Here is a 12,460-nt window from a genome sequence, read left to right on the forward strand (position 1 = left end):
GTGGTGAAATTGCCGAGGCCCATAACGTTTTCATGATCTTTGCCCCTTTCTGGAACTTTTCTGCTTCAGCATGACAGATTTTTGACTAAAAACCAGAGTTGTTTTCTGCTCTGCTGGGTGCCATAAATATTTTCATCCCAAATTACTGAAAGTTGCTTCTTTACTGGATGCCAAGTTTCAAAAAAATTTTCCTTTCCTGTATAAAATGTAAATATGGTTTTTGCAAAGCACCCTGAGGTTCCCACCATGCTGAAAACTAGTACAGGAGATTTCCATCTGCCAGGTGAGATGTTTTAGGGGTGTGTGGATTATGGCCAGTAGCCCCCCAGAGAGGTTCAGGATGGCTATGGGCCTTGGCCAGCCCTGGGAACCCAGCAGTTGGAGGGCTGGTGTGGGAGACAGAGCACCAGTGCCCTCAGCCAACAGGCACTTGATGGGCTTCTGCTCTAGGTCAGGTGTCACATGATACTCTGGGGACAAAGACTCTTGGATCTACATGTTTATATTTTTCCATCAAATTTGGAAAATTTTTTCAGCCATTATTTCTCGAAATATTTTCCCTCTGATTTCCTTCTGGTACTCCAGGTATATATATATTAAGCCACTTAATATTGTCCCCCCTTGCCTTTTTTCTCTCCATGCTTCCACTGGATGTTTTCAGTTTTTTATCTTTAAGTTCACTGATCTTTTCTTGTGCAGCATCTAATCAGCTATTGAGCCCATCCAGTGATTTTTCATTTCATATATGTATTTTTCTATTCTAGAGTATCCATTTGGATCTTTTTTATAGTTTCCATTTCTCTTTTGAGATTCTCCATTTGTTCCCTCATTAAATTCATGTTTTCCTTGAAATCCTTGAACATACTTAGAATACCTATCTTCAAGTCTTTGTTGGCCAATTCCATTAGCTCTGTCCCTTTTGAGCTAATAAGCTAATTTTTCTATTGGTTATGGCCACATTTTTCCTGCTTACTTATCTGTCTAGTAATTTCTTATTACATGTTGGACATTATGAATGTTATGTTGTTGAGGATATTTTGGTGTCTTCCTCAGCAGAGTATTGAGTTTTGTTCCAACAGGCAGTTAATTTACTTAGGGATAAGCTTGATCCTTTTGAAAAGCCTTATTTTTAAGCCCTGACTCCTTATAAGGCATGGCTTTTCTGGAATTCCTACTGAATGCTCAGAGTGTTCAGCAAGATCTCTCTATTCTAGCTGTTTGGAACTCAGATCTCCCAACCCAGCTCTGTGTAATCTCTGTTAGTTGTTAAGCTCACAGTTCCCCAAGAGTTGTTTGTTTGTTTGTTTTTCCTGAAAGTTATATTTTGCCCTGTGCCATGGAGTCTTGCTCTGCACATGTAAAGTTTAGGACTCCGCCAAAGTCCATTTTTGGAGTTTCTTCTCTGTACTGCTTCCTTTTCTCTGGTACCGCGACACACAAATTCCTGAGGAAGGAAAGTTCAATAGCCCTGAACTATAATCTTTGTCTCCACAGTCCAGAAAGTACCTGCAGGCAGAAAGCCAGGGTGATTGTGGAGCTCATCTCATTTGTTTCTCTTCTCTCCGGAATCACAGTAAATTTCATGTATTTTGTCCAGTTTTTTAAAAAAATTTTTAAAGATTTTTTTTTTGATGTGGACCATTTTTAAAGTCTTTATTGAATTTGCTACATAATTACTTCTGTTTTATGTTTTGTTTTTTTGGCCACGAGGCATGTGGGATCCCAGCTCCCCGACTCACACCTCCTGCATTGGAAGGCAAAGTCCTAGCCACTGGACTGCAAGGGAAGTCCCTATCCAGTTTTATAGTTACATTTTATCTAGTCTTATGGCAGTTACTCTAACTGGTATAGTTAGTCTTATGGCAGTTGCTTTAACTGGTATAGTTGTTTATACCAGTTACTGTATCATGGTCAGTAGTAGAAATCCCATTCTTTTGTATGTTTATGCTCACATTTTTACACATTCCAAAAACAATACACAGTAATATTTTGCAGCCATTGAGGTAGGAGGAAAACTAGGAGAGTGTGGAATCCCAGAAGCCAGTGAAGGAAGTTTTTAAAGAAAGGGAGTGATCTACTGAGTTCAGTACTGCTGAGAGGGTACACATGGATGTCATCAGTGATACACAGAGACATAGTTCATTCATTTTAACTGTTGTACAAATTCCATCACATGAATAGAGAAAATTCACTTCTCAATCTCCTACCATTTAGGTGAACATTTAGAGCGAACATTCTTGAACATGTCACTGAGTTGAGTACATGTGGGCGAGTTTCTCTTTGAAGCCTCTCTAGAGGTGGGATTACTAGATCATTAACTAGTACAACTTCATCTTGACAAAACAACGCCAGGCTGCTTCCAAAAATAGTGGTGCCAGTGTCTGTTCCTATCTTCAGAGTTCAAGAGACCCCCCATTGCTTCTCACATTCACCAATATTTGCTATTGTAGACTTTTAAATTCTTGCCAATCTGAGGAATGAAAAGGTGTGTGATTGTTACTTCAATCCACATTTTCCTGAATATTAGTAAAGCTGAGTGTCTTGGCCATTTGGGTTTCCTCTCATGTGACCTGCTTGTTGATATCCATTACCTAATTTTCCATGGAGCTGTATTTTTTGGGGTGGGGGGGGTAAGATTTCTTTATATATTCTGGATACTAAAATCTTTGTCTGTTAAATACACTGCAAATATTTACTCCCCCAGTCTGTAGTGTGTCTAACTTTGTACAGGTGTGTGTGTGAGAGAGAGAATGAGAGAGAAAAGTTTTTAGCTTTGATGAGTTAGGTCTATCCATTTCTTTTGTATTTTGTGTCTTATTTAAGCAATCCTTAAATAAGGATTTATGTCCTGAGGTCATAAAGATACTTGTCTGTATTTTGTTCTAAGACTTTTGAAGGTTTTTTTTAATAAATTTATATAGGTTAATACAACTAAAATTTATTCTGTGTGTGGTGTGAGGTAGGGATTTTTTTTTCCCCCTGTTGGGAAAGCCAGATGTCCTAACCTCTTCAGCATTTTCTCACTGACCTGGACTGCCATTGCCATCAAATCCAGGTTCCCAGAGAGACCTGGTTCTGTTTTGGGCTCTCTTTTCCTATCATGCTGATCATATTGCCTGTTCTTGTAACCATACCTGAAAGTTTGCATTATTGAACTTTATAAAAAATTTGGTATCCGGTAGGGTAAGTTGGGCAAAGGAGTCTGGGGATTATTTACTTTTTTGCTTTGAGGTCATCCGTCTTTAAACAACTGTTCATAATGTATTTAAAACAGTGCTGGCTGAACTTAGGAAAAATCCACTTGCTGCTCAGACCTTTCCAGGACTGATCTGTGGCATGGAAGGTGGGGAGGGTGGCTTTGCTTTTGTGTGAAACTTTGGGTACTTTTACTTTTGCCTTTGCCCTCTGCCTGCGCTACCAACTCTCACCTCTGGGTTTTTAGGTTGTGATGTCTCTGAACGGTATTTACATGCTGGCCCATGGTGGGTGTTTTGCAACTAGGCGGCAGTACCTCTCCTATTGGTTACTGCCAACCAGACCACAGTGGCAGGCCTGATGGAGTCTGGGGTTTCCTGTTGCCTCACCAGCCCTGAGACCCTGGATTCCAAAAATAAGTGCACAAGAAACCACTGTGACCTCATGGTCTGTGCTTGCACAGTGCTCTGAGCGCTGGGACTGTCTTCACCCTGTGGCCTGGTCCAGTGGGGGCCCTGCTCCCCCAGAGTGACGGACAGGGCGCCTGAGTGCTTGCTCTCTGTCCTCTCCCTTCAGGCAGTCACCCGCAGGGCCAAGGTGACTCCTGCCGAGAGGATGAGCAAGTTCTTGAAGCACTTCACCGTCGTTGGGGATGACTACCACGCCTGGAACATCAACTACAAGAAGTGGGAGAATGAAGAGGAAGAGGAGGAGGAGGAGCAGCCACCGCCCACACCAGCCTCAGGCGAGGAGGGCAGAGCTCCTGAACCCACAGCGGCCCCTGCCCCTACCCCTGTGCCCAGGCCCCGCCTAGACTTCAGGACCACTTTGAGGAAGCTCTTCAGCGCCCACAGGTTTCAGGTAGGTGGGCAGAGGCCCAACATGCCTAGGGTGGGGCAGAGCTGTCAGCAAAGAGTCACAAGGGCAGGGTGGGGACCCATTTCTGCCACCAGCTCCTTCGCTCTGCAGATGTCTACCACGCACCAACCATGTGCTGGGCGGGTCCCATGCTGTCAGGGGCAAAATAAGTCCTAATCCAAAAATCAGTTAAAGTTCATCACCTGATAAACGGATAAACAAAATGTGATCTATCTGTACTCAGCCATAAAAAGGACTGAAGCACTGACACAGGCTACAGTGTAGATGAACCTTGACAACATGATCCTAAGTGGAAGAAGCCAGACATGAAAGGCCACGCATCTTGTAATTCCACTTATGTGAAATGTCTAGAACACGTAAATCCACAGCAACAGTAGATTGGAGGGACTGGAAGGGGGAGTGACTGCTTAACGGACACAGAGTTTCCATTTGGGGTAATAAAAATGTTCTGGAACTAGATAGTGGTGATGGTTGTACAACCTTGTGAATGTGCTTAATGCCTCTGAACTTTATGCCAACTTTATCATAGTTAAAATGGTACATTTTATGTTATGTAAAATTTACCACACACACACAAAGGAAATTAAACGGTAAGCATTGGAGGCAGATAAAACATTCCTGCATTCCTTCAGCAAACATTGAATGCCTGCCCTGAGTCGAACAAGGCCAAGATGGTCCCGTGACTCACAGACTTACTGTGACGGGGGCCCCAGTCTCTTCTTTTGTGAAGTGATGCCAAAAATATCTACCTAGCTTAACCCACTGCCAACCTCCAGGTGTGGTCATGGGGAGCCCCTGAGAGGGAGACTCGGACTTCAAAGAATAGTAAAGGGAATGGGACTTCCTACAGGGTTCAATGTCTGTCCCAACATCTTCCGATCTTAAAGGACAAACGTGGTGGAGTCTGGCCAGACCTATCTGAACCCCACCCCTTGGCCCCAAGGTGAGCAAGCAGGTGTCTGGAAGCGAGTTCTGAGTCCCAGGAGAAAACAGGAGGCTCCTCGTCAGCCCAGTCCCTGAACGGAGCCATTTTGGGGTCCCTGCTGCAGGCATCTTCCTCAACCACAATAATCCAGCCCCTCCCTAGAGCTGATGTCCCTTCTGGAAGCAGAGAGAAGCAGCCCTTGTCTCTCCCATCACTGACTTTGTCACAGGATAAAATAGAAAGAGGGAATTATTTTGGTCTTTTTTTTTTTTTCACTCTTGTGTGACTTAGAGAAACAAAGCAGGCAACCCAGCACTCCTGGCAGCTTAGCACTTTCCTCCGTGGGTCTGACAGGAGAGGAAACATGGTATTAAGTTGTTGGGGTTGAAATCCCAAACCCTCAATTTCAAGAGCAGAAGGAAGGAACCAGCTTCCTTCCAGCTGCAAGGGGAGCCCTTGGAAACCTCCCCCCTCTCCTGACTGGGCCCCTCTGGCCACGTGGCTCTGCGGAAAAGCAGAGCAGAGATGTTTATTCATTCACTCAATAATCGCTTCTTAGCTTCTACTACATGCTGGGGGTACAGCAGTGTGCATGGTGGACACGTCCCTGCCTTCACTTGTGGAGGATTGATGCTCCGAGGAGAGGCGGGCATTGCAGAAATCAGACAGAGGCTGAACAGAAGTGGAGAGAAGTCCTCTGTAGGGAAAGTAAAGGGGGCTCTGAGAGATCCTGGGGGTTGGGGAGACCCAGTCTAGGATGTGAGGCAGAGGAGGTGATATTTCACCTGACACCTCCAGGTTGGACAGGAGTGAGCTCTGTGGATGGGAGGGGACGAGCTTCCCAGGCAGAGGGGCTGTGTTTGCAAAGGGCCCGTGGGAGGAAATGGTCCTCAGCATTCCAGGCATTGAGAGGGGTGCACATGGCTTGTGTGTATCCAGCAGAAGGAAAGGAGGCACTAGAAGGCCATCCGTGGGCAGTGGACAGCCATGCAAGGTTCTGTGTGTGGGGCTGGGGAGGGGATGACATGACCAGTTTGTAGAGGGGCCCAGAGCGGAAGCAGGGAGGCCACCTTGGAGTAGGGGATAAGGGTTCAAGGGTTTGATCTCTGAAGATAGAATCAGCATACAAGAAGATTCTGGAATTCCTTTCTTGGGTGCAGTCTCCACCTATTCCCATGGTTTGAGGTGACCAAGGTGACATGATATATAGTTACTTCCCACACAGAATGGCAAAACCAACTAATTTGGGGTAAGTCAGGCCTCTGTGGAAACCACGGATGGATGCGGTAGCGGGGCCAGGGGAGGATGGCCAGGAAGGCCAGGAGCCTCACTTTCATTACCTGCTCACCGTGGCCAGGCCCTCTGCTGAGCGCTCCTCACACATTATCTCATGCAATGCTCCCATTGTCACTCAGGGCGGAAAATGCACCCAACCCCATTTTCCCCAAGAAGGACGCTGAAGCTTAAAGTTAACACTGAGGCTCGGCAGAGATGAGAGCTGTGCCTAAGGTCCAGGCTAACAGGGGAGCCGGCCCAGGACTGGCCGTGACACAGCCCACGCTCTGCCCTGCTGCGTGCTGCTGCTAGGTACGGCCATCTTCCAGCGAGGATTCGGAATTAACCAGCTTCCCTGAATTCTCAGCATTTTTGTTTGTGACATGGCTCCCCTCAGTACTGCCTTGTGAACTGGCAAATTGAGGGCTTTAGGGATTAGTTCATAGAGGCCAGGGTTGGGACCTGGCCATCAGAGTTTTGTGACCTCGGGTCTCTCTCTCACTTTTTAAAATGGAGGTCAGATTCACATAAAGTTGATCACTTTAAAGTGAATAATTCAGTGGCATTTATTTAGTGCCATCACAGTGTTGCGCAACCATCACCACTATCTAGTTTCAGAACATTTCCATCACCCCTAAAGAGATCCAGTACCCATTAAACAATAACCCCCAACCCCCGACAAATACTAATCTACTTTCTGTCTCTGTTGATTTGCTCTTCTGGACATTTCATGTAAATGGAATCATAAAGTATAAGTGGTCTTTTGTGTTGGGCTTCACTTAGCATAATATTTTGTAGGTTAATCCATGTTATAGCATGTGTCAGTGCTTCATTCCTTTTTATGGCTGAGTATTGTCTGTTTTTAAAATCTCTGTGCCTTGGTTTTAGACCAGATGAGCTCTTAGATCCCTTTAGCTCCAAAATAAAACCAAAGAGGGAGGGAAGAAGGAAAGAAAGACCTCACCTGAGGCTTGAGTCTTTATCAAGCTCCTGGATTTGGATTTGTGTGGAAACTTCATTATAAGGCACTTTGCCATACAATTTTCACAATAAACCATGTCATCAAATACTTTAATTACTGAAATAATTACTACACTACAGGTTGAAATGGTTAAAAAGTTAATAGTCCATTCTTTTTTTTTTTTTTTTTATGTTTATTTATTTATTTATTGGATTTTTTTCTTTTTGATTGGCTGTGTTGGGTCTTCATTGCTGCACACAGGCATTCTCTGGTTGTGGCGAGTGGGGGCTACTCATTGTGGTGGCTTCTCTTGTTGTGGAGCACAGGCTCTAGGTGCGTGGGCTTCAGTAGTTGTGGCACATGGGCTCAATAGTTGTGGCTCACGGGCTCTAGAGCGCAGGCTCAATAGTTGTGGCGCACAGGCTCAGCTGCTCCGTGGCATATGGTATCTTCCTGGGGCAGGGCTTGAACCCGTGTCCCCTGCATCGGCAGGCAGACTCCCAACCACTGCGCCACCTAGGAAGTCCCAATAGTCCATTCTTTATAGGACTGAACTTGTTTAATGTCACACTGAAACTGCAGAAACTGCCAAGGTAATGGCAGATGAATTTTCAGAGGTCAAAATCTATCTGCCTGAGGAGTGTAAGAGGCAAGACCCTGAGGGAAGTAAGTGATGGTCCAGTATTTCCAAGGGAAGAGAAGGGTCACCCAGTGTCCTTTGGGGTTCCTCCCATTGCTGCCGTTTCCACCACCACGATGTCTTCCCCATGGTCTCCTCAGATGCCATCACCTCCACCCCACCTTTAATGTCTTCACCACCTCCATCACCATGACCACCCCCGCCGCCATCGGCGAGACCACCCACTCACTTCACCCTGGTCCCCACGTTCCTTCCCACTCCAGCAGGTCACGAGACCCATGAGATTGTCCTTCCCACAGCAGCTCTTCTCTGTTCTCCAGGAGACTTAGGACTTCTCCCCCTTCACCCCCAGTGAGCACACAGGAGTTGGGGTGGGTATCTCAAGGCTCCAGCCAGAAGCTGTTTCACGTACACAGTGGACGTCACTCTAACCCAGCTGCCTGGAGGAGGCCGTGCCTGGAGATCCTCCCACGACTCAGATCTCTGAGGCTGGATGTTTTAAATTGTTTATTGAGCATCTGTTCTGGGCATACCCTGGCAAGAGCAATCCCCAGAAGTAGAAAAATAAAAGCTTTTAGAAACTTTATCCCTTATTTTTTGCCATCTAGGAATTAGCAGTTTGGTTTGAGATGCTGAGAAGCAGTGAACTTACGAGTAAGAGGAAGACCTGTGGTAACGGAGGGTCAGTCCGTGAGCCACACGGAGGCTTTAGGAGGACAGGCACTGCCCGGGGCTGGAAGGAGGGGCCCTTGTCCTCGAGAGGAGCTGGCCCCTAGCAGGCTCCCTGCAGGGCGCTCGGGCTGCGGGCAGTGGCCTCCCACCCTTGGCATCTTTCCCCAGTGGTTTCACTCAGATGTTTCCAGCCCTTCAAGATGGAAGGAGGGTCCCTGTTTAGGTCTCATGGTTTCTTGCTTCTTCCCTTGGTCCACAGGTTATCATCATCTGCCTGGTCATTCTGGATGCTCTCCTGGTGCTTGCCGAGCTCGTTCTGGACCTGAAGATCATCCAGCCCGACAAGAATAACTATGCTGCTAGGGTAGTGTGTCCGCAGCCCTTTAATATGCTTCACTCTGTTATCTGCACTGAGGGTGGGCAGAGTGGGGTAGCACCCACCTTGGAGTGACCAGGCTTTGAGAGTAGTTTGATTGGGTGCTTTCAGTCAAAGAGCAGAGAAAATGTCTTCCTTTCCCAATTTTAGATACAAATTTACTGCAATCAGGAAACCTCCTCAAGTCACTTCATGGCTTGAATCTTGAGCTGTCCTAGACCACTGAGCTGGAGTTTGTCACTGATTCTCAAACCAGGAGAATGATTCCTTCCCATCCCCCAGAAGAAGACCAGCTGTTTTTCCTCCTGTCAACATTCTGACGTGTGCCCTGTGCTGGAGCCATTTGGGGGGATGTGCCCACCATTTATCCCGATTCACAGTTACTGCCTGAGCCTGTCCCAGACATTCACCCAAAGGGCAGTGGACGCACTGAAAATGCATCATGCGGCCCCATCACCAGCAACATGGGAGAAGGCGGGGGGCTCAGAAGCATCTCCTCACACCCTTTGAAAAAAATTCAGTTGACAGTGCAAAAAACATCTTTTCAAACGGTAAAAGGGGAGGGAGAAAATATTAAACCTCCTTGCTACCTGTGGCCACTTTCACCACGGCAGCCGTTAATGTTTTCTCCTGTGCCAGCCCGAGGCCTCCCATAGACGGGTGATTATCTTTCCTCTCCTCCTGTTGTTTAATAGAATCAGTACCATAGCTCCCATCCTCACTGTCTTCTTTTTCTTTACTTTTTATTATGAAAAATGGCAAATATACATTTTGCTGTATTTGCTTTCTTCATGTGTGTGTATATATATATACATATCCACAAACACCCCCATATACTGACCATTTGAAAGTAAGTTAGACAACATGACACTTCACCCCTAAATACTCAATGTTCGGAATGTCCCAAATGTGGTCACTGTGAGCCTCTTCGAGCTGCCTGCTCTGTCCTTTTGATGTGACTCCATAGCCTTTGAGCGTCTCCTTGCTTTCTGGCCCCGGATGGTGTCCCAGCTCACGCCGTACTTTCCCTGTCTCAGAATGGAAATGGTTACTTTAGTGAAGACTAATGTTAATAATTCAAGACCTGGGAACTCTCTTCACTTACCATCTACCTTGGTGATCATTTCTAGTCAATACATACAGATCAGTCTCAGTCTTTTGAAAAATTGTGTAGTGCTCCACGTGGAGGTACCATAATGCATTTAACAAGTGCCCTAGTCTAGTGGGCATTTCTGTTGTTCTGTAAAGGATGTAGAAAATCTTTTGTTCTGCAAATGATGCTGCAGTAAATACCCTTACTGTCTGGGCACGTGTGAGCTTTGCTGGGCCAAAGAGCATGGTGGATGTTTTCAATTCTGCCATTGCCCCATTGCCCTTCAGAGAGCAATGTCTGTGCTGTTCCCAGCTGCAGTCCCAGCCTGAGAACAGTGCCTGGTGCTGGCAGGAATTCGGGATTGGTCAAATGAATGGACTTTCTCTGGTGACCAGGCAGGTGCATTCAGGCCAGCTTGTCTGTGTGACCTGCCCCAGCCCATGACCAGCCTGAGTCTACTCCGTGTCTCCTTGTCCCCTTCAGGTGTTCCACTACATGAGTGTTGCCATCTTGACCTTTTTCATGATGGAGATTTTCTTTAAAATATTTGTCTTCCGCTTGGAGTTCTTTCACCACAAGTTTGAAATCCTGGACGCCATCGTCGTGGTGGTTTCCTTCATCCTCGACATCGTCCTCCTGTTCCGGGAGCATGAGTTTGAGGCCCTAGGGCTGCTGATTCTGCTCCGGCTGTGGCGGGTGGCCAGGATCATCAATGGTATGTCCCCTGCGCTCCTGGGCTGAAGGGGGGATGCGACAGTGGGTGAAGCCTGGAAGGGGCGCAGAGGCCCCAGTCCTCCTCCCGGCAACCTAGAGAAACATGAAGTGGTCGGATTTGGCGTCCCACTGCCACCTCTGTGGCTACAAATCGACACCAGCACACCTGCTCTGAGAGGAAGTGCCTTTCTCCTTTAGACTCTATTTCCATGCTTACTGAACAATGTTTATGTTTGAAAGGGTTAGACTAATCCCTGATCAATCCCTCCTGGCTTGGTTCCCAAAGCTCCTTTGTTTTTCATTTGGTATTTCCTGGAGAGTGCTCTACCAAACCCTGTTCCACCTTGGGAGGGGCACCATCCGGAAGGGGAGCAAGGAAGCTGAGAAATGCTGTACACTAGGCCATGCCCCCTTTGAGAAAGTCACAACACGGGTTAGCACGATGAAGCCTCTTTGAACTGTAATTGTTTTCCAAGTTGATCAATTTGACACTTTGGGAGGAAATAACACCTATTAGTGTGCTGTAGACTCTGGCTCTGGAAGACACACTTGGAGAAATACAGCTTTACCATATTTTAGGTACAGATCCTATTCCTCGCACACTCTCTGTTAGTACAGGGAGCCTCTGTTTCAGAGAAGCCATTTGTGCTGTGATTTTAGTGACTGGTTAGCCATTCAGCCCTCAGTGAACTAGTCAGAGTTGCTCAAATGCCTGTCTGCGGACCTGCCACATCAGAATTACCCTCAACACTCTAAGTGGAGAGTCTGGTGCGGAGCCCAGACGGGGTGTCTGTTTGTGAAGCACTCCCAGGTGATTGGGTGTCCAGCAGGGCTGGGAATCCACAGACTAAGGCCCAACACAATGGGATCTGGGTCATTTTCAGGAGACCGAGTGACGGTGCGGCCTGTTGGAGGCAGGCCTACGCCTGCCGGGCACAGTGAGTCCCATCGCGCCTCCTGTGCTCTGCAGCCACCCGCCGCGGTGCCACCCGGCAAGCGAAGGGGCTGTGCTAGCAGCTCTGCCGGGTGTGTGGGCCTTGGGAGCGGCCAGTTCAGATCTAGTGATTAAAGTAAAGCCTATTAAGAACCTTTATTTGGGTCTGTCAAAGGAAATAAAGGAAGTGTTTCAGATAATATTGACGATACTTATGCCAATTGGTTTTTTCATTAATTGAAGCGAAAAATACTCTGTGCAAAGCTTCTGTGGGGTAGGTAGACCGCGACTGATTATAAACGGCTCATGAAGCACTTACTACCCACTACTCTCACATCACACTGCTGTGAGAGTCTAAATGGCAGCGAGGCCTGGCTGGTGCCCGTTATCACAGCGCCATCACACGCGGTAGCGTGACTGACAAAGCAACCCAGGGCTAAACCGGACTCAGTGAGACAACCAGGAACACCGTGGACCAGGGACAGCTGCTCCCAGGCCCTGTGGGTGACAGTCCAGACTTGGTCACTCACACTTGGAAAGGGGTGGAGCAGTGCCACTGCAGCAGGCTTTGAGCCCATGTGCCCACGGTGGGGTGGGCATTTGGGAGCCCCACCACCCAAGCCAAGATTCAGGTTACTGCCTGATAACTGAACTGGCCACAGCTCTGGAGGCAGAAAGCTGGGGAAGTGACAATCCCAACCCCAAGCTCGAGCATTTCCAGGCTTGTATTTAGCGCCTTTTGAGCACCTGCTGCTAAGCAGCAATATTGTCGTGAACAAGCCCCCTATAAAGGAGC

At 47.2% G+C, this 12,460-nt stretch overlaps 1 protein-coding gene across 2 annotated transcripts in view; it reads left to right on the forward strand.

Moving 5' to 3' along the window:
- Nucleotides 1–12,460, forward strand: part of HVCN1 (hydrogen voltage gated channel 1) — a 30,343-nt gene that overhangs the window by 16,761 nt on the left and 1,122 nt on the right. For both annotated transcript variants that reach the window (XM_057746814.1, XM_057746813.1), the window contains exons 4-6: nt 3,772–4,056; nt 8,807–8,911; nt 10,500–10,731. In XM_057746814.1, coding sequence (XP_057602797.1) covers nt 3,772–4,056; nt 8,807–8,911; nt 10,500–10,731 — 622 coding nt within the window. The remainder of the gene's footprint in view (nt 1–3,771; nt 4,057–8,806; nt 8,912–10,499; nt 10,732–12,460) is intronic.

Source organism: Hippopotamus amphibius, chromosome 8 (genome assembly GCF_030028045.1).
Source record: "Hippopotamus amphibius kiboko isolate mHipAmp2 chromosome 8, mHipAmp2.hap2, whole genome shotgun sequence".
NCBI lineage: Eukaryota > Metazoa > Chordata > Mammalia > Artiodactyla > Hippopotamidae > Hippopotamus > Hippopotamus amphibius.